At 40.8% G+C, this 26471-nt stretch overlaps 1 protein-coding gene across 21 annotated transcripts in view; it reads left to right on the top strand.

Moving 5' to 3' along the window:
• The window catches only part of Dennd1a (DENN domain containing 1A), a 462364-nt gene that overhangs the window by 289161 nt on the left and 146732 nt on the right, over positions 1 to 26471 (top strand). For 19 of the 21 annotated variants that reach the window (XM_048813081.1, XM_048813091.1, XM_048813093.1 and 16 more), the window contains one exon: positions 18874 to 18999. The exons of the other annotated variants lie outside the window; for them this stretch is intronic. In XM_048813081.1, the coding sequence (XP_048669038.1) occupies positions 18874 to 18999 (126 nt within the window). The remainder of the gene's footprint in view (positions 1 to 18873; positions 19000 to 26471) is intronic. 21 annotated transcript variants of the gene reach the window in all.

The following is a 26471-nucleotide window of genomic DNA, read 5'->3' on the forward strand; positions in this document are numbered from 1 at the left end:
AGTAACCTTATATCAGAGAAAACATTTGGCATTTGTGTTTTGGGGATTGGCTAACTTAGCATTATCTTCTCCAACGCCATCCATTTACCTGCAAATGCCATGATTTTATTCTCTTTTATTGCTTAGTAATATTCCATTGTGTATATATGCCACATTTTTAATCCATTCATCTACAGAGGGACATCTAGGTTGGTTCCATAGTTTAGCTCTTGTGAATTATACTGCTATAAACATTGATGTGGCTATGTCCCTGTAGTATGCTGCTTTTAAAAGTCCTTTGGGTATAGACCGAGGAGAGGGATAGCTTGGTCAAATGGTGGTTTCATTCCCAGTTTTCCAGGGAATCTCCCTCCATATTGCTTTCCAAATTGGTCGTACCAATTTGCAGTCCCACCAGCAATGTATGAGTGTGCCTTTTTCCCCCACATCTTCGCCAACATTTATTATTGTTTGTCTTAAAAAATAGCTGCCATTCTGACTGGAGTGACATGATATCTTAGAGTAGTTTTGATTTGCATTTCTCTAATTTCGAGAGATGATGAACATTTTTTCATCTATTTGTTGATTGATTGTATATCCTCTTCTGAGAAGTGTCTGTTCATGTCCTTGGCCCATTTATTGATTGGGGTTTTTGTTGTTGTTGCTTTTCGGTGCTTAGCTTTTTGTGTTCTTTATATACCCTAGTGATTGGTGCTCTATCTGATGTGTGAGAGGTAAAAATTTGCTCCCAAGATGTAGATTCTCCATTCACCTCACAGATTGTTTCTTTTGCTGAGAGGAAACTTTTTAGTCTGAGTCCATCCCATTTATTGAGTCTTATTAAGAAAGTTGGGGGCTGGGGATGTGGCTCAAGCGGTAGCGCGCTCGCCTGGCATGCGTGCGGCCCAGGTTCGATCCTCAGCACCACATACAAACAAAGATGTTGTGTCCGCCGAAAACTAAAAAATAAATATTAAAAATTCTCTCTCTTTCTCTCCCTTCCTCCCTCCCTCTCTCACTCTATCTTTAAAAAAAAAAAAAAAAGAAAGTTGGGGCCTAATCCCACATGATGAAGATTAGGGCCTACTTTTTCTTCTATTAGAAGCAGAGTCTCTGGTTTAATTCCTAGGTCCTTGATCCAATTTGAATTGAGTTTTGTGCATGGTGAGAGATAGGGGTTTAATTTCATTTTGTTACATATGGATTTCCAGTTTTCCCAACACCATTTGTTGAAGAGGCTATCTTTTCTCCAATGCATGTTTTTGGCACCTTTATCTAATATAAGATAATTGTAATTTTGTGGGTTAGTCTCTGTGTCCTCTATTCTGTACCACTGGTCTACCAGTCTTGTTTTGGTGCCAATACATGTTGTTTTTGTTACTTTTGCTCTGCAATATAGTTTAAGGTCTTGGTATAGTGATGCCACCTGCTTCACTCTTCCTGCTAAGGATTGCTTTAGCTATTCTGGGTCTCTTATTTTTCCAGATGAATTTCATGATTGCTTTTTCTATTTCTATGAGGAATGCCATTAGGATTTTGATCAGAATTGCATTAAATCTGTATAGTGCTTTTGGTAGTATGATCATTTTGATAATATTAATTCTGCCTATCCAAGAGCAAGGTAGATCTTTCCATCTTCTAAGGTCTTCTTTGATTTCTTTCTTTAGGGTTCTATAATTTTCATTGTATAGATCTTTCACCTCTTTCATGAAGTTGATTCCCAAGTTTTGTTTTTGTTTTGTTTTTGTTTTTGTTTTTTTGAGGCTATTGTAAATGGGATAGTTTTCTTTCTGAGGATTTGTCACTGATATACAGAAATTCCTTTAATTTATGGGTGTTGATTTTATTTCCTGCTACTTTGCTGAATCCATTTACTAGTTCTAGAAGTTTTCTGGTGGAACTTCTAGGTATAGAATCATATTGTCAGCAAATAGTGCTAATTTAAGTTCTTCTTTTCCTATAGGTATCCCTTTAATTCTTTCGACTGTCTAATTGCTCTGGCCAGTGTTTCAAGAACTATGTTAAATAGAAGTGATGAAAGAGGTCATCCCTGTCTTGTTCCAGTTTTTAGAGAGAATACCTTCAATTTTTCTCCATTTAGAATGATGTTGGCTTGAGGCTTAGTATAGAAACCTTTAAGATGTTGAGATATGTTCCTTTTATCTCTAGTGTTTCTAGTGTTTTGAACATGAAGCGGTACTCTATTTTGTTCAAATGCTTTTTCTGAATCTGTTGAGATGATCATATGATTCTTATCTTTGAGTCTATTGATGTGATGAATTACATTTGTTGATTTTCTTATGTTGAATCAACGTTGCATCCCTGGGATGAATCCTACTTGATCATGGTGCACGATTTTTTTGGTATGTTTTTGTATTTGATGTGCCAGAATTTTATTGAGAATTTTTGCATCTATGTTCATGGGAGAGATATTGATCTAAAGTTTTCTTTCTTTGATGTGTCTTTGCCTGGTTTTAGAATCAGGGTGATATTGGCCTCATAGAATGAGTTTGAAATCAGGGTGATATTGGCCTCATAGAATGAGTTTTGGAACCTCTTTTTCTATTTCCTGAATTAAATTGAAGAGTGTTGGTATTAGTTCTTCTTTAAAGGTCTTGTAGAACTCGGCTGTGTATCCATTCGGTCCTGGGATTTTCTTGTTTAGTAAACTTCTGATGGCATCTTCTATTTCATCACTTGATATTGTCTGTTTAAATTGTGAATATCTTCCTGATTCAATCTGGGCAAATAGTATGACTTAAGAAATTTGTTGATGCCTTCAATATCTCCTATTTTATTGGAGTACAAGTTTTCAAAATAATTTCTAATTATCCCCTGTATTTCTGTAGTGTCTGTTGGGATGTTACCTTTTCATCATGTATGCTGATAATTTGGTTTTCTCTCTCCTTCTCTTTGTTAGCGTAGCTAAGGGTCTGTCAATTTTATTTATTTTTTCAAAGAACCAACTTTTTGTTTTGTCAATTTTTTCAATTGTTTCTTTTGTTTCGATTTCATTGATTTCAGCTCTAATTTTAATTATTTCTTGCCTTCTACTGCTTTTGCTGTTGATTTGTTCTTTTTCTAGGGCTTTGAGATCTAATGTGAGGTCATTTATTTGTTGACTTTTTCTTCTTTTAAGGAATGAGCTCCAAGCAATGAACGTTCCTCTTAGAACTGCTTTCATAGTGTCCCAGAGATTTCGATATGTTGTGTCTATCTTCTCATTTACTTCTAAGAATTTTTTAATCTCCTCCTTGATGTCTTCTGAAACCCATTGTTCATTCAGTAGCATATTGTTTAGTCTCCAGGTGCTGATGCAGGTTGAAATATTCTGTATTTATCAGTTAATTCTAAGTTATTGATTGTAATATTGAATTCTGTAGTTTCTTTATTCAAATTTTGTTTGGAAGATCTATCCAGTGGTGAGAGAGGTGTGTTAAAGTCATCCAAGATTATTGTGTTGTGGTCAATTTGACTCTTGAACTTGAGAAGAATTTGTTTGATGAACATAGTTGCACCATTGTTTGGGGCATATATATTTATGATTGTTATGTCTTGTTGGTGTATGGTTCCCTTGAACAGTGTGTAATGTCTTTATCCCTTTTGATTAACTGTGGCTTGAAGTCTACTTTATTTGATATGAGGATGGAAACCCCTGCTTGCTTCTGCAGTCCATGTGAGTGGTATGATTTTTCTCAAACTTTCACCTTCAGTTTGTGTTTGTCTTTTCCTATCAGATGAGTCTCCTGGAGGCAGCATATTGTGGATCTTTTTTTAAAAAAAAAAAATCCAATCTTCTAGCCTGCGTCTTTTGATTGGTGAGTTTAAGCCATTAACATTTAGGGTTATTATTTATACATGGTTTGTATTCCGAGCCATATTTATTTATTTTTATTCTTTAACTTGACTTAATTTTATTTTTTGATTAGTTTTTTTCTTTATGGTACTACCTCCCTCTGCTGATTTTCATTTCCTCTTCATGAAATATTTTTCCAAGGATGTTTTGTAGTCCCAGTTTTCTAGCTATAAATTCTTTTGTTTATCATGGAAGGTTTTTTTTTCCACCTTCAACTTTTTTTTTTTAACTTGTGGTTGTGGTGCTGGTGATTGAACCCAGGGATTTATTCATGCAAGACAAGAACTCTACCAACTTGGCTATATTCCCAGCCCTAGTTATGTACATTCAAACACATGTATATATTTTGAGCAGCTTTGTTCATAATTGCCCCAAACTGGGGACAGTCTAAATGTCCTGCAACTGTAGATGTATAAGCAAGTAGTGGTATGCCTATGAAATGGAATACTGCTCAGCAATAAAAAGAAACTGATTACTGATGTGCTGAACAAAATGGATGACTGTCAAATCCATTATAACTGAAGGAATCCACATATATGACATCCTAGAACCCGCAAAACTGTAGGGATAGAAATCAGAGGTGTGTTTTCCAGGCCTATCAAGTGGCACAGGGGAAATTTAAGGAATGGTGAAACTGTTCTTCATCTTGATTGTCTTGGTGGATATTTGTATGCATCTTTTGAAATTCATAGAACTATTTACCAAGAGTGGTGAATTTTAATGTAATCATACCTCAATAAAGCTGACTTTAAAATGTTTCAAAGACTGACAGCACCAAACATTGTCAAGAACATGAAACAATTTATCTGGAATTCATCACTGCTTCTGGAAATAGAAATGTTATAGCCACTTTGAAAAACATTTAGCAGTTTTCTCTGAAGTTAAACATAGGTCTGCCACAATACCCAGCAGTCTTGTTCTCTAAGTATTCACCCAAGAGAAGTGAAAATACATGTCCAAACAGGTTTATGCATGCATGTTTATGGCAACTCTGTAGTACACAATCTGAAAACAGCCCAAATGTCAAGTGTTAGATAGGTAAACAATGTGTTATATCCCTGTTTTTTGTAACTAAGTCATTATTCCATAGTAACAAACTTGTGGCTCACAAAACAATATAAACAAATTTTAAATACCATGCACTAAGAAAAAAGAAGTCAAATCTTTTAAAAGATATGTGTTCTTTGGTTATAAGCTATGACTTAATATAAGTTAATTTTAAAAAAGAATAGCCCTTAGAAATTAAATTTTTGTATCAATGGTTGTATATAAAATATGTTGACACCAATTCGTGTCTTCATACATGTACTTTGGATAATGATGTCCATCACATTCCACTATCCTTGGTAATCCCCTGCCCCCTCCGCCCCATCTAGAATTCATCTGTTCCTCCCACACTCTCCCTCTCTACCCCACTATGAGTCAGCCTCCTTATATCAGACAAAAAATTCACCATTTGTCTTTTGGGGATTGGCTAACTTCACTTAGCATTATCTTCTCCAACACCTTCCATTTACCTGCAAATGCCATAATTTTATTCTCTTTTATTGCTGAGTAAAATTCCATTGTGTATGTATGCCACATTGTTTTAATCCATTCATCCTCTGAAGGGCATCTAGATTGGCTCCACAGTTTTGCATTCCACTGTCATTTATTTTTTTTTTAAATCAATTAAAAGAAAAAGTAAAGGGAAGAGAATGGAGGAGAAGGAGAGAAAAGACTATTCCAGTTTAGATGGATGTGGATCAAGTATCTAATGGAAGTTTTGCTTTTTTAAAGGAGAGGGGCTGAAAAGAGTGTTGATTCTTGATTGCTAAGCTAAAGAAATACACCAGATCAAATCAGGCCAAAGGCAGTTTCTTCAGTCATAAAGGTTAAGGATTTCAAAGATAAACAAAGGGGAAATTTAAAAAATTGAGAAATGTACTGCTTAATATTTATGGTTTGCTCTGTATAATCATGCTTGAATAAGAAGCCATATATATAATTTGTGTTACATTGTATGTGCTTAATAAATCTATACTTTTTTATACTTAAAAAAACGAAATTAACTCTTTAAAAGGTTTCTAATATTGAATAGCTTTCAGAACAGCTGCTGACTTCACATGATTTATGAACATAGATAAAGGATAGCTTTGGAGGCAAGATGGTTCTGGCTTTGCGCTAGCTGCCTAGACAACTTCCTCTCACAGTTTGTAATCTTGTCTCAGCTTTTTCTGTTCTCTTAAGGGGGAGTGGTGGTTGGCAAGGTTAATGCCTCTGCTTTGCTAGTTTCCATGAAACTTACAAATCTATTTTTTTTACTGACAATATTGCATTGTTTCCTAGCTGTGGATTTTGAAGGAAAATTATGGCAAGAATACACTACTGTTTATTGACCTTAAAGGCCTGTTTACAGATTTCATGTTTATTGCAAGCCCTGACTAGAGTTTCTTCATGTCATGTTTCTCCAAAAGCCCAGAATCCTCAGTCTTTGGAGACATGCCAAGGGCTTCTGGATGCTGAGTGCCACCTTACCCTTGCAAGGGAAGAGTTCATTCTATCCCTGAAGCAGAGGAACAGGTACCCTTGTAGATTTGATCATTCTTTTGTGCTACACACGTATTGTTAGTATTCTCTAATGTCTCTTCATTTGATAGATATAATAGTCACAGAGATAATTAAGACATGATCCTTATCCTTGGTGAGATCACGGGCTGGTTAGTAGATGAGCTAATGAAAGGTTGGACTGCCATCTTGCCCCCATTCCTCCAATTCTAGTCCATCCCCCATGGAAGGCATATTTCAGAACATGAATATTCCTCCCTACTTAAAAATTTTTATTGGCTTCTGGGTGAAATTCAAGCTGCCTACCTCTCCTGCCTCATCTCTTGTCACTCTTCACTCATCTGTACTTTATTTATTTGTTTTTTTAATGTGATTTATTTTTTAGTTTTCGGCGGATACAACATCTTTGTTTGTATGTGGTACTGAGGATCGAACCCGGGCCGCACGCATGCCAGGCGAGCGCGCTACCGCTTGAGCCACATCCCCAGACACATCTGTACTTTATATTAGCAACTTTGCTTCCATCCACAGGAACCTCCAGACTTTTCTGGTTCAGAGTTCCCCAAGTGGGCAGATCCATAGCCAGTTCAGGAATGAAGATTATTTCTCCTTTATTCATTTAGACAAAATGTTTTGGGCATGTGCTCAGTGTATTTGTTGGGCCATAGGGCCCATGGAGACATATAAGAAGCAGTCACCATTCCTGGAAAAGGAGAGATGAGCTCAACTGCAGGTAGGAATGGAGACTGGAAGTGGTAATGAAAGTATAGTGTGTTGGGCAGGAGATGATAGTTTATACCATAGCTGGAGCATGGGGTATGTGGATGGGAGGGACAGAGGGTAAGACCAGATACGTAGACAGGAAAGAACAGATTGAGTATAGTCATACAGACAGGTTTGAAATTTATATTTTGGGCTATGAAGAATCAACTAAGACATTCAAGCCAGGGAATGATGTGATAAGATTCATGCTTTGATAAGTTCCCAGACCAAAGAAGAGTGCTGAATTCTATCCCCTATTGTTTCTCTGTAGTTCTTTCATAAAATCTGTTGGAAGCTTCCCTCTATGACAGATCTACTGATATTGAACTTTGGGTCAGGGAACAGTTTGCATAAGAGGATTCTATGACCCATGTCCAGTTATTCATTCTTCATGCTTTTAAGAAAAAGCCTGTAAGTCTCGGTTCTGCTTTGAGCTGCTCTCCATGAGTGTCCATTCCATGACTTGTACATTCCACTCAGGAAGGGAAGGAGCATCATGATCCAGTGAGCCTTGCCCTGAGCGTGTGTATATGATTTGTCAACAATCGAGGAGTTTATGGGAGTTTATGGGGCTTCATTAAAGATGCTGGGGCAGGAGCGCTGTGGGACATCAGAAGAGACCTCAGCAGTAAACCACAGCTCCGAGCTTTGGAATGCAGTAAATGTTTAAGAGACTTCCTTCCTTTCATTACTGAATTTTACTTTACTTTTATACCAGTAAAGAGTTGTGTTTTATTGGTTGAAATTTCTTGATTCTGGTTTCCCCAGGTCTGTTTAAAAGCTACATTTTATCTTTGAGGATGTTTGGCTCATGGTGGAGGAAGTGCTGCCAGCAAATTCAATTAACTGGCAGAGCTCACAGATATTGTACGTGGATTTCTTTTTTTTCCTTCTTTTTCACAACTGCTACATAAACACAGCTGGGTTTAATATTTGTCCTAACAAAGATTTAACTTGAATCATTTTACTCCTGGTAATTAATGCTTGGAACCTCGGCTCCTTTTCCTTCGTTTGTAATCCTCTGCATTTCTTTACTCTAGCCATCTAGATAATGAAGTGTGCTCCTCTAGGTCTTTGCCCTGCCTTAAAACTGCTTAATATTTGGCCGCTCCCACTAGAGAGCAGATGCTTTTCTTTGCAAGAATTGAATTTCTGTCAGCTCTTTTATGCATCATGTGTTTGGAACTGTAAGTGGATCAAGTTGTTCATCGCAGCAGGGACACTGTGAAACACATCTATTATACACACTTCCTAGCCCCGCTTCCTGTTTCCCCCCCTCTCCCCTGAGGAGGTAGAGATGCCCAGATCCCCTTGGGAGATTTCTTGCTCTGTGTGGATGTATCCATGTGATCCACCGTGGATCCGGCCTGGCTGCTTCCATAGGCATGGAAATCTATATCCACTCAGCCCATGATTGTTGCCTAGACAAATCGCGCTTTTATCTTTGTAAACACCAAGCACTTCATTAACTCCCAAATACACACTGAGTTTGGGTCACTAAATAAATCCACTAGGCTCAGCATAACAGTGATATTTCAGTAATTGATGCCCTAGAAAATGTTAATTGTTAATCCATTATTCTTTTTTATGCTAAACTTAGGGCTTGGGTAGTTTTGGCTTTGGTGTTAGACTACTGTGGAAGAAAGCCACTATCAGTCTCCTTCTGTGTGCCAGGCACTGTGCTAGGGGATTTGAAAGATCTTGACATTTAATCTGCATAACTATCTGCAAAAAAAGGGGGGGAGGGGAGGGTACTTTATCCCCTTGTTATAGACCGAGAAAAGAGGTTAAGTAACCTGCCTAGAGGCATCTAGATAATAGCCAGCAGCTGAGGTAAAATTTGAAGTCAGGTCTGTCTGAATACAAAGTCAAAATACTGTGGGGCGCTGTACCCTCATGCTCTGGGTTCATTGGACATACATTCATCAGTGGATCATTCAAGGCATTGATTTATCCCACATATTTATTACATGTGACATTGCTCAGTTTTAGTGGTCCCATTCCACATCAAGTCTCAAGGACAGTGGCATTTGGGAACATCTTTGTATCCATCTAAATCAGAACCCCTGGTGGTGATTGGAATAGTTAGCTTTGCTTTTCATCAGAGCTCAGTGCAAATGCAGTCCAAGTTCCAAAGCAGACTACCAATTCCTTGCCATCTTGTGAGTTCCAGTTCCTAGATTCAGCTCTGAACTGATGACTAAAATTTCCAAATCTACGTGATTTCATTTGTCAATGCAGCTTTGTAAAGCCAGCATCTTGATGTTGTTCCTGCTGTGACATGCTCATCTTTGGGGCCTCAGACCATGGTTCTGAGGGCAAAAATGCATTTTTAATAGATGTCATTCAGTTTACAGGAGTCATTGTGGGACATTCGTATGTCTGACTGAGATAACTGCTACTCTGTAGAATTAATTATAGTTAAATGGAAAGGTGGCTTTTGCTTATGAAGAAAGTAATTTCTCTTGTTAAACATTTTTAGTTCTGATTAACTTTAGTATTCCTCTAAATATTTTAATTAGAATTAGGCATTAGTATCCTGCTTCATTAGAGGTAGAATACCCCCTGTGTTTTTGGTTCGCAGTCATTTTGTTGTCAAAAGATATTGGTAGTTTAAAAAAAAATGGGTGGAGGCTATATTGTAAAAAACATGTATAACTTTCCTTTTGCAAGTGCATGTTTTTTCAAAGGTAACTTATATTTTTATTTTGTGTGTTCTGTTTGTAAGAGAATGCTTCTTGGTTTATTCATGTTGACAACTGAAAAGCCTTAGACCTAATTAAAAGAATTTCCAGGAGCACCTTTACTGAACCATTTCATTACGCGGCACTGCACAGATTGCATTGTGAAGCATGGTGATAGTTTAAATCTGACCTTTAGTCCTGAACTGCCAGAAGTATGGGAAGGAAACCCTTCTTTGAAAATACTCCCCGGATACACACACACATATAAATGCATATACACATGCACATATTTGATTAGAAATAATCTTTTTATTGAATGACCACCTACTAATATAAATACACATTTACTTTGAGCTCAGGTCTCCTGGTCTTTTGTAGCTTGGGGAGGATTTTCTAGCTGCATTAATTGTGTGTGGTGTTAAAACTAAATTGTTTTATAGGGAAAACAAAGGCAATTTTACTTACTTTGGGCAAAGAAAAGTATTTGAAGGAAGGTGCATTTTACAAGTAGAAAAATGCAAAAATCTTTGCTATTGTGTTTCTGTATCAGATGCTGAAATCCTAGATTAAATGTGTAGAAAGGGGTTGGAGTGCACGCGTGCGTGCCGGACTCCTCCTGAGCTTTCTTTGGCAGATAGTAGAAATGGGCCTTTTTGGGCTTTGTTTTTTAAATTGTACTTTTTTATTGCAAAAATGTCATTCTAAGGATTTGGGAGTTTGTTCACAAAATGTTCAATAGAACCATAATAGCGCATAGTAAAGTGGCCATTCGTGTAATGAAGATTGATCCTTTTGACTCACTAAAATCTGCTTAGAATTGTAATGCTTTCCTCTAACTTTCTGACTTTTACTTGGCCCATGAGTTATCAGGAGAGATGGAGGGAGCAGAGACCTGGGCCCGAGGGTCATTGCTAGCCCCAGCTTAGAGCTCCACATAACTAGCACAACCCCACTCCCCCATGGAGAACCAGGTTCTTTGAGGGGAAAATGGGATGCAGAAGAAGCAATTAAAGCCAACTAGGGTCAAGGTCCAACCATGTTCTCAAGGAAGAAATAGAAAAGCAACGAATGAGAGGAGGCAATAATGGAGATATATTAAGTCAGGGAAAAAATAAGGCAGCATCATGGATGAATGCAATTTGCTGGTCCGAGAAACCCTTGGCAGCAGTGAGAAGTAATGGAATAGCACCAACTTTGTTTTAAGATAGACTTAGGCTTGACTTGGCTTCTGCCCCTTGCTGTACCATCTGCGTGGTATGAGGTGAGGCTCACTTTCCTCAACTGAGAAATGTGGGAAATTGTGCCTGCTGAGCCCAGTTGTTCTGAAATTTTAATACAGCACTGGTATGTACTCACTTGTCATGGCATCTGGCAACTAGTAGGGTGCTTAATACTAGTTCATGTTTCTTTCTCCTGCCGAATTCTGGTTCACCCAGAAACTTTTTCTGGAAAGAGAGTACAGTGGGTTCCTCTTATCTTAATACTTTCAGCTTCAAATTTGAAGCAAGAACTAAGGAAGGTAGTAACAGAAGTACTATGCCATTTTTTCATTGCTAATATGAAGAGGGCAGAGAGAGGCATGGTTTTGCACCCTGAGGATAGAAAACAAGTCACTACCCCTTTTTACTCTCTCCAATCCCAGACATGCCCCCAAGGATTTTGGAACAAAGCCTCAACATCTGGTTTAATCAGGAAAGGAAGAATCAGCCGCCTCCCTTGGACCTAAAGGGCAAAAGAAGATGTGACTCTCTTTGCCCCTCTGCAGTTGCTGCTGTCTGATTTGTAAAACAAAAAATTCTGACACTCAGTAGTTAGAGTAAGTTAGGGAGAGAAGCCATGCCCCTTGGGCCATACTTGTAGAAGAACCATACAGTGGAGGTATAGTGCCTGTTCTCCAGATGGACTTGGTCCGCATCTTCTAGACAGTCTTAAGGACAGATGAGATTTGGCTTATTAGAAAATGCACCAATACATATTGCTGTGTAACTTTTAAAGGAAATGTACAGTCAATATATAATAGGGAAACCTTGATCTAGTCTTAGACTTAGGTAGTATAATTGGGCTGACACCTGAAAATAAGTGGTAGTTGACCTCAGGTAGCACCCAGTATGGTAGCCACTGTCTGCATTTGGCTATTTAAATTTAAACTGATTGAAATAAAATAAAATGAAGCCTTCAGTTACTTAGTCACAGTAGCCACACATCAAGTGCACAGTAGCCACTTTGCCACTGGACAGCATTGGATACAAGATGAATTATTTCAATCGCTGTGGAAATTTCTATTGGATATTTCTAAATTCTAGACATGGAGGTGAGGGGGTGAGAGTTCTCCAAACAGGAGAACTAGTCAGGCTGCTGAAGCCCAGAAGGTGTTGCTGAACCCTTGGAGGGGATGCAAGAACCTGTGAATTCCATGAGACCTTGCAGGCCAGCCTAGGACTCCAGGCTATATCCTTAGGGAAATGGGGGGGGGGTGGCTAAAAGAGCTTAAGAAGCCACCACTGATGGAAAGAGGTGGGAATGTCTCAGATTTGACACTTAGTTTGCCATCTTTAACACCCCCTCTTTCATGGGCTCCAAAATCTGCAACCAAGTGATAAAGAAAGCTGTAATTGTTGAGTGCTACTGTGTATTGCAAGGGATGCCTTCATTCTGAGGAAGAGAAAGTAATGTAAACTGCTGGTATGTAAAGGGTTTAATAATAATAATATGATGATGATGATGATGTATACAATGTGAAAGCCCCTTTGGAAGTAATAGGAAGTTCACTTGTGGCTGGTTTATAGGAGCTTTACTGGAACTCTTTGGGAGCTAGGCCTTCATCACTTGCTGTTCTATTCCCAGCACATCTCCAGCACAGGGTGTGCAAAGATTGAGTGTCAACAAAGGAGCAGACTCATGGGCCCTGAAAATAGCTATTGTTTCTGACAGAAGAAATCACAGAAAGTTGGAGGCTTTTTTGTTTTTTGGTTTTTTTTAAATAGTGGATTTTGTTAACAAATACAGTTGAAGACTATGCCAGGCTTATTAGAGATGGGTTTCAAGGCCTCTGAAATCAAGTAGGAGACAAAATTGGAAATGTGGCTTGAGCCACCTTGAGCCAAAGCCCATAAAAGCCTTTGGAATTTGGACTTTATTTTATTAGCAGTAGGGAACCAGTAACAATTTTGGAGGAAGAGAATGTGATTCAACCTCTTGTTTTTGGAAGATTATTCAATACAAAGGATGGATTTGATCAAGAAGAAAATAGACAAAGAGACACCAGCTCAAAAATGGTTGAAATAGTCCAAGCGAAAGATGAAATCTAAATTAACAAAATTAAAAGCCGGGCGTGCTGCTACATCTATTTTAATCCTCACAATGTATGTAAGTTTTTACCTCATTTTATAGCAAAGGAACTGAAGTTCAGAGGTTAAGAAAGTAGGGAAGCCAGATATCATAAGTTAATCTGACTCCAACTCTGAGGAGCTAGTGGGGATGGAAGAAGAGATGAAGCCAAGACACCTGAGAGGTAGAGTGAACTGTAACCAGAATAGGAGATTCAGGGTAGGGGGCCTGGTAGGAAGTGTGGGCAGGCAGTGCTATGTTACTGCACCTGTTGAGTGTGTGATATTGAATAATACTGGTCTACTTGTTCCCTTTAACTCATTCAGCATCCTTGCAGTTTTAGTTATATCTTAGCAGAAGGAGAACGGATGAGTATCACTTTCTTCCAGGTCAGTTCCTCCTAACAACTTATCACTGAAGAATGTGATCCTACACTTTCCTCCAAGCAAAGAGGCACAGCCACTGGAAGCGCCTTTCACAGTGTTGAAGCTCACTTATCTGTTCTTTCATCCAGCAGAAAATGCTAAATGACCACTGGGCCACACCCATGCTGGGAACAGATGGGCTTGTGGGAAAGGTGGTCAACATTGCCATTCATGGGAGAACCTTGATATAATCTTGGTGGGGAGCTGGTTGAGTGGTCAGAGGAGACTTCACAGATGGGGGAACATCTGGATTCTGTCTTTCGCTTACCCCAAGGCAATGGGTAATTTGGCTATTAAAGAAAAATACCTCGTTTTAATTCTTTATTATAAAAGTAACATATGCTTTTTTATAAAGTATAATCAAAACAATCACGTGTATAAAGTAGAAAGTGAAAGTGTCGTTGCATGGTTAAATTTTGATACATGGCATTTTAGATTTTTACTACATACATATATATTTACATATGATTTTTAAAATGATTCATGTATACATATTACTCTACAACTTTCATTTTTCCGCATTTGGCTACTTTGTGGGCATCTTTTCACATCAGTTCATAGAGTACTGCCACCAGTAGCTTTTTGGCATTTTATCAGAAGAATGTAGTTTAGTTATTTAATGTGCCTCCATGACAGGCACTGGACAGTCTTTTCAAAGAGTGAATGGCAGTCCACAAGCAGGACACAAAGAGTCAAGAGAACCCCGCCTGAGGTATTGGCAAGTGGGCTGTTGGAGTGGCTCATGCGCTGCTGTGTTGGGCAAGTGTGTGCCACGTAGGGAAAGTGAGAGCCAGTTAGCCAAGGAAAGCCTGCACTGACTGCTGGGAAGTCTGGGTATATTTTTGAAGGTGATGATGGCAAAGGGTGGAGGCATTGAAGGGTTTGATGGAGAATTGAAGTGATTAAACTTGGATATTTCCAAGATTACTAGGAGAGCTACAGATAGATGGTGTCAAGTAAATACTGAAAACAGAGCCTGCTATGAGAGCTATATAACCAGTCTGCGCCAAAAAGGATGGATGCATTGTGCCTCTCAGGGGCACAGCCATGGGCACTGAGAGAAGGCAGAGTCAGGCTGTATCTGGGATGGTGTTGATGAAACATGAAAATGGTTGTGGGAAGGATGGAAAAGTACAGAATCTGACTTCAGTCCAGGAGTCTGGTGGGGTGATGTGACAGTGCCCAAAATGGGGCACAGGAGGAGGATTAGGGGAGCTGTAGAGAGGAGCTGGTACATTAAATTTTGTGTGCTCTTCCCTTTGTTTTCTGTCTTCCTCCTGTGGTACCCGATTAAAGGAGGAAGCTGTCCTCAATGGCACTTCAACACCCCCCCGCCGTGTTACCCCTGATGAACCTCAATGTAATGATTGGACCAGCACCCCCAGGAGTTCACAGGGCAAGTTCAACTTTAGATGTAGGATGGTGGTTTATTTCAGCTTTACATTTTCTTCCCTCGCTTTTATTTAAAGGACAAAATGTTATCAGCAGCTATTAGATGCACATAGACTTGCAGTTTCAAAGTTGGAAGTGATGACAGGTCAAGACAAAAGCTCCTCTGTGTTGCAGGCTGAGGGAGGGCTTCAGAAGCCTTGGCCTAGGTGGTCACAGGGGCAACAGGGGCATCAGGAGCCCGGGACCACTTGGCTAGTTTCAGACCAGCGGAGGCAGGCGGGAAGGAGCGCTCTCATATTTGCTCAGTTACAATCAGCGACTCCTTCTTTGTGTAAAATGGTAATGAGGCCATTAGGAGAGGCTCACCTGAAGTGCAGCTTGTGAATCCAAGGTAATTAAACACCTCCCGAATGAAAGAGAAAGGCCAGGGAAGGTTAAGTGAGGAATAATCTGCGGCACAGGTGGCCCAAGGCCTTTGAGGAGCAGTAGAAGAGTGACAGTGGCTTGCACCATTTCAAAGGATGGAAATGTCACCCTAGTCTCTGAGAGAGGCAGGATTTTTATTATTGGGGGGTAGGATGGGTAATATTTTTAACATTTTAATAAAGCACATTTCTTTTTCATATTTCTGTTTCAAGTTTAAAGTCCACAGCAGAGCCTGCCTGGCTGCTGAGCAGCCTGCATCGCTCACTGTGGTGATGGGCTCATGGGTCCTAGAAAGGGGAGGTCACAATAAAGCAGTTGTATATACCCAGATGTTGAGGTAGACTCCAAGCTGCTTTCAGAGGAAAACTGTTTTCCAAGGCTTACGTTCATTCAGAGGAGGGGCAGCCACCCCTGTGGTGTGCTTTCCCAGCCCTGTGGCATGTCTCATGGGCAACAACAAAGGGGCTTGCCCTGTACTCAGTTAACCTGCACTAGTGGCTTGCTAGGTGCCAATTCTGTGCTTTCTGACTTCATGTGTCCTTTCAGTTTGTCACATAAAGTCTGGCAATAGGATTTTTGCTATTTAGGTTCTTGCCTCAAAATCTCAAGTATCTCCACACAAAAGCTTGCACATGAATCCTCACCACAACATTATTCATTAATTGTCAAAAAATGGAAACTGATAAACAGATCAGATATGCTATACCCAGATAATGGAACATTACTCAGCCATAAAAGGAATGAAGTACTGACACGGGCTACAGCATAGATGAACCTTGTACATAATGAGCATTATGCTAAGTGAAGTAATGCAGTCAAAGAAGACAACCTATTTTATTATTCCTTTATGTGTCCAGAATGGGAAAGTCCATAGAGATGGAAGGTAGATTAATGGTTGCCCAGGACAGTGGTGGGGTAGAACTGGTGGGGAATGAATGACAGCTAATGAACACAGGGTTTCTTTTTGGGGTAATAAAAATGTTCTGGAGGTATATAATAGTGATAGTTGTATGACATTGTAATTATAATAAAAGCCACTTAGCTACACCTTAAAATAATGAATGATAGTGGGCTGTCTCACAAGCCATTTTTAAATTCCCTTATAAAAGCTTAACAATAAGGCTTAGTGTCCGTGGATCATTTCTCAAGTGCACACAGTCCATCCCAGATCAGTAGTTCTTAGATTTGCAGACACTGTTGGGACTGTAAGGAAAGCTATGGATTTTGTGCCCAGAAAATCACCCATTCATAATACACATTTGTAGATGATCCATGAACCCCCCAAATCTAATTTCTGTTTTCTCTTAAATTTTATCCTAAGTTTTATCCTTAAGTAATGTTCACACCACTAGGTATCAGTTTCTCTGAAATGTCCTTGATTTGTTGAAATGTACTCTTACTGTTTCATCTACAAGCTTAAGAATAATCACTAGCTGTTTCCCTGCAGACAAAGGAAAAGTCCCTTCTGACCTCTGCCTTTCTATTAGCATCATTTTTTTCATGCGGTATTGGGAATTGAATCCAGGAGTACCCTACCACTAGACTATAATGCCAGTCCTTTTTTATTTTTTTATTTTGAGGCAGGGTCATACTAACTCACTGAGGCTGGCCTCTCTCAAAGTTATGATCTTCCTGTCTCAGCCTTCCCATTGTATGGATTATAAGCATGTACTACCATGTCCAACTCCAACATCGTCTTGCCCCATCTTCACCCTTGGTCTCTATACTGAAGCCAAAGTTCTTTCTATTTTCTGAATTCCTTCCTACCACAGGTCCTTTGCACATTATTCCCCGTGCATAGCACACTGTATCCTCCCCTCTTTGCTTAGTTAACTACTTTAGCTTATCTTCCAGATCTCAGTTCAAGCCTGTCTCCCTCCAGGAGGTTTCTCTTGGTCTACTTTGGCAAGCTCTGTTACAGATTTGTCACAGGAACAATGTCACATGTATGGGTATTTTCCTTAGGAGAATGTTAGCTAAAATGAGGTTAAGGACCATATCTGGTTTTAGTCACCATTATAGCCACAACCCCTAATATAGTCCAGGGCATGTAAGAGATAATAAATATTTATTGAATGAATGAATGACTCAAGGTCACCGCATTGCACAATACCAGGAATGTGATGGAATGTGAGTGGTGTGCCCTGAAGCTTATGCAATGTGGCATCCTGAGATGAATGAAGAGCATTTTAGAAATAGTCTCAGAAGCTTGATGTTGGCCCTGATGTTGAAGGCAACAGCAACCATGTCACATGATCTTTCCTACATAGATTCATGGGGAAAGTCTCTTTTAGGTCCCACATTCAGGAAAATCTTTATTCATTTAATCCACCGATTTGTTTATAATGCATGGACCCAGGGAATCTCTCAACTTTCATGTTTTTCTCTTTGCTTTGGTCACGAGAAAGTTCTTAAGTCAAATTTGAAACTCACATCTAACCACCATATAAGACTATCGTATAGCTTACATTCACAAACTACATCTAGTCACAGCTTCTTCTTTTCCCATTAATGTCACCTTCTTATGTATTTTGTTTTAACTTGTTGAGTGTGTTTCTATAAGCTGTCACTATTCTTTCAGAGTATGAGGTGTGAGATATACAAATAAACCTTTTTCCTAATATTTTTAATATCACAGATGGAATGGAATTAGAACAACAAAAAGAAAAACTCTTTGTGTAGCTTGGATTTAGATTATAAGACTTTGGTTCAAATTCCAATTTAGCCATTCCTTGGATTTTTTTCTCTAGACATGTAACTTAAGTTCTCGGAAACTGTTTCATTCTTACAGAACAGGAACACTAATTCCTTCCTCACAAGATTGTCAGAAGAAAAATTAGGAAATTTATGTGAAAGTACTTCCCTGACACATAATTGCTTTAAAAATAATTTTATTTTTGCTTTTATTAGACATGCTCTAATAAGAGCGATATTCGCTTAAATTTGAAAAACTTTTCTGGTCACGGTGGTGCAGGTTTGTAATCACAGCTATAATCCCAGGCCTGTAAGGGCAGGAGGATCACAAGTTCAAGGCCAGGCTCAGCAAGACCCTGTCTCAAAATAAAAAAAATGAAAGGGACTGGGGATGTAGGTCAGTGGTAAAGCACTCCTCAGTTCAATTTCCAGTACCAAAACAAAAATACCTGCCCTTGGAGCTGTGGCTCAGTGGTAGAGCATTTGCCTAGCGTGTGGGAAGCCCTGGGTTTGATCCCTAGCACCACAGTAAATAAAACAAATTCATACTCCAATAGAAACTTCCCTGATACTGAGTGCATCGTTTTTCTCCCTAGCGCCACAGTAAATAAACAAATACATACTCCAATAGAAACTTTCCTGATACTGAGTGATTCTTTTTTCTGCAAAAAGGTCAAATTAACCCCTTCTAGAAATTTTCTAGAGCTCCGTGGGCTCTGGGCTTAGTCAGCCATCCTCCTGCAACCTTCCCTCAACCTGTTTCCTTTCTCTCCCTTACCAGATCTCCTCACTGAAGAACAGGCTAAAGAAGGTCTCCACAACCACAGGCGATGGGGTAGCCAGAGCCTTCCTTAAGGCCCAGGCCGCTTTCTTTGGTAGCTACCGGAATGCCCTGAAAATTGAGCCGGTGAGTAGCCTCATGGCACATGATAGAGTCCATGTTTAATCAAGACTAAGATGCCTACCAAGGGACCACATGCAATTGTGGTTCTGGTTTTTGAACTCATCTAAAGGAGATCATGGGAGACGGTGGGGGCTTCCTCCCCTCATATGCAAGGGAAGAATGCGAGGACCCTCCACACACACACAGTAAGCACCGACTTGGTGTTGGACATAGCACGAAGCCTTTCGCACTTGCCTGCTCATATGGACATCTGTGAGGCAGCAGCAATCAGCTCTGCTTTCCAAATGAGAAATAATTTACCAGAAAGCCCCTGGTTTTGCCCTGGGCCTCACTATTTCTTATCCATTTAAGGGACCTCTCCTCCTCTTAAGAAAGCAAAAAATCCTGGAGATTCTTGGTGGCTCCCATGTGTGGTGGTCATGATTTAAATGACCACAAAGCATAGCAAGGGCCAGAGATAATGTTGCCCAACTATATGGCTCTTCCACCTTTCTGAGCCTCTGTCAACTATTCCACGTATCCTGACGGCCACATGAGCTGGAGTTGTTTGAGGATGTGAAGACGTTGAGTCTTGCCTTAAGCCAAAGGCAGTTCCACTTCTCCTGACTTCAGACAAGAAGCTCTTGCCTGACAGCTCTCTATTCTGCTGACTTTGGCCTCCTGGCCAAGGAGTACACTCCCAGTTGGAGTGGGGTGCAAGAGACCCATTTAGGTAACACTATACGCCAGCACTGTTTATTTCTGGTTTTGTTTTAACCAATAGTATTTAATGAAATTAAATGCCAGAAGATGAGTGGTTGTCATGTAGTATACTTCAGGTAAAAATCCCGAGAGTGAACCAGAATCCCACCTCCTCATAAGCCACCATTTCTCATGTTTATATCTTTACGGCCCTCACTCTATCATGTGTCTAAGTGAAACACAAAGAGTAATAGCAAACACTTTGCTTTTCCTTCACCCAGGGCATCTCTTATGAAGTGGCTAGGGTGGTGGGCACTCAGGAGCAGCATCCTCACACCACTGCCCTCCTCGTTCTCCTCCCAGCACTGAAGCTTTACTTCCTATGCTGCCTCCACTTCAGGTGATGTCATGGTCACAAAGCAGAAGGAATGCACCCTCTTTTTTGCTGCCTGAGAAATACTTCCCTCTAAAGTTCTTTAGCTTAAAGAAAGTTCCCATACCCACTTGTCTTAAAGTGAGGTGGCACCGATTCTTGGTCACAATCCTGGATCCACTATGCCATTCAGGTTTGGTGCTTGTTGAGAATACTGTACTCTTCCCCTCTCTAGATGGAGAACAGGACAGCTGGCCTAGTCCTTTCCTTGGGTTGCTGGGAACCAACACACTAGAATTATTCATTCCTGAGATTGCCTCTTTGTTGTGTGTCTGGAATCCAGAGGCTGTTGAATCTTGGTGCATGTTGTTGGGTGTGATCTAGACACATGCTACTCCACAGGAAGACTTTGTGATTGGCTGCATTTGGCTCTGAGAGGCACTGGATTTAAAGGCAAAAGCCCAGGAGTCTAAAGCCTGGTTCTACCCTTCTTGGCTGTTTAATACTTGAGCACACCATTTAATTTGTTTATAGTTTAAATTCTTCATCTGTGGAATGATGATGAAACTACCTTACCTACCCTTTCCATACCTCCTGGTGTAAGGATCAAACAAATCTAAAATATTCATAGGAAAGATTAAACCTGAACTGAAACTGTGGCAATGGCTCAATTGTTTTGTTGGAGTGATGGGTTTGCGTGGGGAGATGGGCTACAGGAGAGGTTGGAGCCAGATTTGGCAGAGCCTTGGTTGCCAGGCTCAGAGTGTGAACTGTACCCTGTGAGGAGTGTAAGGTTTTAAGCAGAGATGTGACATGACTAGTATAAAGTTTGAATAGTATGATGATGGTGATAGACTAAAAGAAAATGAGAGGCACATATTAGAGGAATATTATAGGAACTCAGAGGAGGTCTTCACTTGGTTACACCAGGAAAAGGTACCATGAAGGGAGAGATTACCAGTCCCAGTAGTAGATAAAATATGGTGGAGGAAGGTCAAGAAATGTCAAGATGTCTCCCAAGATATGGCACCTGGGAGGAAGATGCCCTTGGTAGCAAAAGGAAAAGCTCACTGCCACGTGTTCATAGTAGTAGCATAGTCATTAAGAGCATTGTTCTGAAGGTGATTGTAGACATCGTACTTTTCCTTGAATCTGAGCTGCCTTTCAATCATAGAATATACCATTATCTTAAGAAGAGGAACAGTTGAAAGACGTCATCAATTATAAGACAAATCCAGATTCCAGAGATGTTACAATGGGAAGAAATTTCCTTAGAATCAATGAAGTGCAGCAGATTTGTCACATTTTCAGTCCCATTTCTGTGTATTAAAATGGCTTTCTTCTATTAAGCCAAGAGGGAAGCCAGAAGGCCTGAAATTTTTAACCAAACATTGAACCCAAAGGGAATTACCATGTGTACTTAGATGGTTTTCAAGCCATAAGTTTAATTTTAACAAATTTTCCTCATCTGAAAAATGGGATAACAACATTTCTCTTACAAGATTGTTTTGGGGATTAATTAAAATGATTGCAGAGCCCATGTGAGCCTGAGAAGGAAAGAGGGGTAGTAGGTATGTGACCAAGAACGGTGTCTTGGGAGAGTCTGTTGAGGTGACAGGCAATACAGTGCCAAAGGGACAGGGAGGCCTTCCCAGGGCTACTAGTCGGCTAGTTGTTTCTCTGGTTATAAAAAATAACACCTGTTGTGGTGGGGGTGTAGCTCAGTGGTAGAGCACACTCTCCTACCATGCAGAGACCCTGGGTTTGATACCTAGCACACACACACACACTCCCACACACTAGCACCTGCTCCTGGTAAAAATGTTTAAAATGACAGAGGACTAGAAATAGGAAACACCTGCCTAGCATGTGTGAGACCCTGGGTTTAGTCCCCAGTACCACAAAGAGAGAGAGAGAGAGAGACAGAAAGAAGAAAAAAAAGAGTAATAGGAAACACCCAAGCCCTTCATCTGGAGCTAAAATACAGTGTTCCCATGCTTCCACCCTGCTTCTAGAATCTTCAGTTTGCTTTCAGCTCATTTCATTTGGGGGTTGGGATTTGAGTTGTGGGGGTTTTGTCTTTCTTTCAGACAGTTGAGATATTCCTGACAAAGCAATCCAGTATCCCAGTCATTCGTTTGTTTTTGCCTTCTAGTGTTTGTAAGAATTTTTCACATCTTACAAAATTTCTTCTTAAACATTGATAATGGCTGCACGTGTCCCAGCAAGTGACTCCTGTGGTTTTCAGCCCAGCTATGGGTCCGAGTCACCTGGGGGACTTTTGAAAAGGTACATATCTGGGCCTCACTCAATTGTTACCAAATGCCTGTGATCTGAAATCTGTGCCAAAGCCCACCACATTATCCTAATCCTGGTCTTTTTGATTTGGGGTACCAGTGTACAATTTTAAATCACACTGTAGTGAATATCTTTAAATAAATCTTCATGTGTGGTCTGAACCATTTTCATAGGCAGATTCCCTCCCTGATGTGGATCTACTGGGTCAAAGGATCTGAGAACGCTTAAGGCCTTCATAGCTAAGATGAGGGAGAAACAGGTGGCATGTGGAGGGCCCCTGAGGCACATGCAGGGCAGCACCTAAGACAAGCAGGAAGCCAAGGGCAAAAGGCCTACAGGGTGAAGATCCCCAGCAGAGTGTGAGGGCAACCCACTATTAACTGCCAGCCCCTCAGACTCACCTGCAGTCCCTGATGTATGGTCTTTCGAGGGTCTTTTCTGTGCAGGGTGGCTTCCCACCCTGGACCAGTGGTGCAATCATGGGACTCAGATCACTGCAGAGTCACAATATAGTGTCGTGTTAGAATAGGAAAGCTGTCAGACTTAAACTGTTCCTTTCTGCTCTCCTCCCAGCTAACTTGTGACTTTGAGCAAGTCACTTCACTTCCCTGAGCCTCAGTTGCCCTTCCATACACTGAATGTGTTATCCCCTCCCTGCCAGGAGTGTAGTGTCACCTAAATGAGCCCACAGAGTGCCTGCTCCTCAGGCTGTGAGAGTAAGCTGTCCTCTGCCTCTCACCTGTGGTCTCCTCCTTGCTGAGGAGGATCCTACCATCCAGGAGCAGCTTGTGGAAGGGCTCCTGTTGGACCACTCAGTCCCCACCCAGCTCTGTGATCAGGGGTCAAGTCCTGGCCTGAGAGGCAAAGATGGCAACTGTGTCTGAAGACCCTTCTCCTGGCTCCCTGCACTTGAGATAACTCCTTGGTCTTTGTTTCCTTTCCTGCTGGAAAAAAATCAAATTGCAGCTGGCTAGGGAGCCTCTTGAGCTTTGTCGTCTCCTTCTGTCTAGAGGGAAAGGGAAGGGGCCACTTGCTGAGCCCAGTCTTAGGCTAGGAGTAGCCTGTGCCTCTCCATCTGCCTTCTGCAGGGGACTGTGGCCCTAGCCCAGGGCACTGGTGTGACTCTTCAGGGATAGTTGAATGGTAGCAAAGGGGTCTTCAGGGATCAGAAAGTAAGATGATGAGACAATGAGGGTGTCTGGCCACAGCCAAGTCTCCCATCTCCTAGTCTTTTTGATTGAAGAGGAAGAGCTTGGATCACTTTCAAGTTGCTTCATATCCTTAATTCCCCCATGACTGCCCCAACTGTCCATTTTACAGATGGGGAATGGAGCTTCAGATTACCATCAAGCCTGGAAGTAGATTCCTCCTGACTCCACCACCCAGGTTCCTTCCACCACACCCTCTTGCCTGTCTTTGTTCTAGTTCCCACATTTTCTGTGTTAGTGATTCCTTCTCTTAGCATTTCCAGCACCAAGCACAGATCATGGCACAGTCTGTAGGCATCAGTGAGTATATTTGAAATAACGGTTGGAAAGATGGAGGAAAGAAAATAAGTAACAAGAAATGTTTGAGGCAGGGAGGTAGCTCTGGACCTCCCTTCAGTGTACATACATTGTTTCCTGTCCTGTCTGTAGGCTTTAGAGTTTGCTGCTGTCTGGTACAGGGGAAGGTATCTGCAAATCACAAGGGCATGTGTCCCATTTTTCAGTCACCTGGAGAATATCAGATGCAAAGCCCAAGATACTTAACAGTATGGGCCAAGCCAACTTGTTCCCTACTTAAATGACAGAACCACTAGCAGCCAGGAAGCCCCATTCCAAGAAACCCCCTTTATCCATGTCAAGCTGCAGCCCAGGCTCCAGCTCATTTATTTAGGCCTTTCTTGCTCTCTGACACGCCTCCTAGCAGTTGCCAGGCAACTCTAGGAGTAGCAGTGTGTGTTGGGGATTAACTAGTTAGGGCTGGGGTCCTTTTTTGGTAAGAAGGGGAAAAAAGACAAATGAGTTTAATTGCCAGGCCAAGGATCCTTTCTCTGCTTGGTAGAAGACTGCAACTTTGGGAGGGTGTATAATAGCTGTGTGGCTCTTGAATTAGCCTCAAATGTTCTTTCTCTGATGAATGAATTTTTAAAAGAACCTTTTACTTCCCTCCTTTGTTTAAAATTATATCATTGTGAAATCTGAAGACTAACCCCCTCAAAAAGCATTTCATAGCATAGTGGTGTCAGTTTTTAAAGAACTTATGTGTTCCTTTCATCCCCTCTTCTATGCAGAGTTTATTTTCAGCTCGTGCTACATGGAGTTGTCTTACAGCAGTGCATGTAGAGCTGCCTCCCAGGTCTGGCCACTGCAGGTTCTTGGGAAATGATAGATCACATAGCAAAGTCAGTGGATATTGGTGTTGGAAGACACATCTCTTGTCCTGGATCAGTATCTATGCAAAGGCCAGAGTAGATGGAGCCCTGTGAGAGTTGGTTATTCAGCCAGCTCCTGGAGCCCTCTCCGGGCCAACTTGCTGGCTGGGTTTCCCCAAGATGGAGGGAGCCCAGCCCTGCACACAGGTGGCCAATGCTGGGTGGGGACAGTGAACAAATTCTTAAAAAGGCAGTAGCCAACTCATTCCAGACCTGGTTTCTCAGTTCATTCCAGATTCAGATGTGGGGACACAGGCGTCATCTACCTTATAGCCCCTGATTTTGCACATGATTCTGCTGAGTCACATTTATCCATCTAAAACCCCTTGGAGGCACAGAAGTTAAGATAAAGGCATATTGATAACCTGGCTTTCAAGCATGAATGCACGGGGCTATGCTGGAGCCGGTCAGAAAGACACCACATGCATCTGTATCTTGCTTGAGTAACACTGTTGATCTCATAGTTTTTGAAAAAAGAACCTATATTTATATTTGATTTTAGTGTAATAAAAAGTTGAAAAGTGGGGCTGGGATTGTGGCTCAATGGTAGAGTGCTTGCCTTGCACATGTGAGGCACTGGGTTCAATCCTCAGCACCACATAAAAATAAAATAAATTAATTAAAGGTATTGTGTCCATCTACAAATAAAAAAAATTTAAAAATAGAAAAACATATTAAAAATAGAAACATTAAAACATCACCATAGTCCCACTGAACTTACATATACCTTTTATATGTACTCACTTGTTTTTCATTATGCAGAATGCTTACAAAGCTACAATCAGATCTGAGTTTAAAGTTTACTCCTCTCTCATTTAATGTGACATCACATGCATTTCATCATAGCTGCCAGATATTCCATCAATCACAGCTACCATAGCTGCTGTAGCCCATGCTGAACATTTAGGTTGTTTCCCATCTTTTAATACTATGTTACTCCATTGAACATCTTCCATGTGTAGGAGCCTGACTCTGGGGGCCAACCTGTTACAACATGGTGAGGTGGTCAATTTCAGCCGACTCACCTGAGTGGCTCAGAATGGGAAGAACAAAGAGCCCTTAGTGGGTGGTGTGTGTATGCTCCCTGCCTCCACATACCAAAGCAGAGCATTCCTAGCACATAGGGACATGACTAATTAGGGACATGACTAATTTATCTGTGCCCCATCTTGAGCTATAAAAGGTTTGAGGAACCTTAAGACACTATATACAGTACAGCAAAATGAGAAGGATATGAGGAAACCAAGAAAAAGGAGGATACTAGGCGAGGACTGGAAGAATCTGGTGTATGTGAGACCACGGACACCAACTATTCACACAGCTGGGAGTGGTAGTGCTGGGAATCAAGCGCATCAACCCAGATCTGTCTTCAGAGCCCTCTCCCTTCTTTCCCCCAATTGTGGAAAATATAAAATATGTACAACATAAAACCATTTTAACTATTGTTAAGTATGCAGTCAAGTGAACCAGTCAAGTGACGTCACTTGCATGCACACAGTTGTGCAACCACCACTGATTCTCTATTCAGAACTTTTCTTCACTCTAAACAGAAACTCTCTATTAAGCAATAACTTCCCACTCTGTCTCTCCCATCCCCAGGATCTGGTAACCTCAATATATCTTCCGTCTGTGAGTTTCTCTATTCTACCTGTTTTGTGAAAGTGGAATCATACAATTTGTCCTTTGGTGTCTGGCTTATTTCACTTA

Source organism: Marmota marmota, unplaced genomic scaffold (assembly GCF_001458135.2).
Source record: "Marmota marmota marmota unplaced genomic scaffold, marMar, whole genome shotgun sequence".
Classification (NCBI taxonomy): Eukaryota; Metazoa; Chordata; class Mammalia; order Rodentia; family Sciuridae; genus Marmota; species Marmota marmota.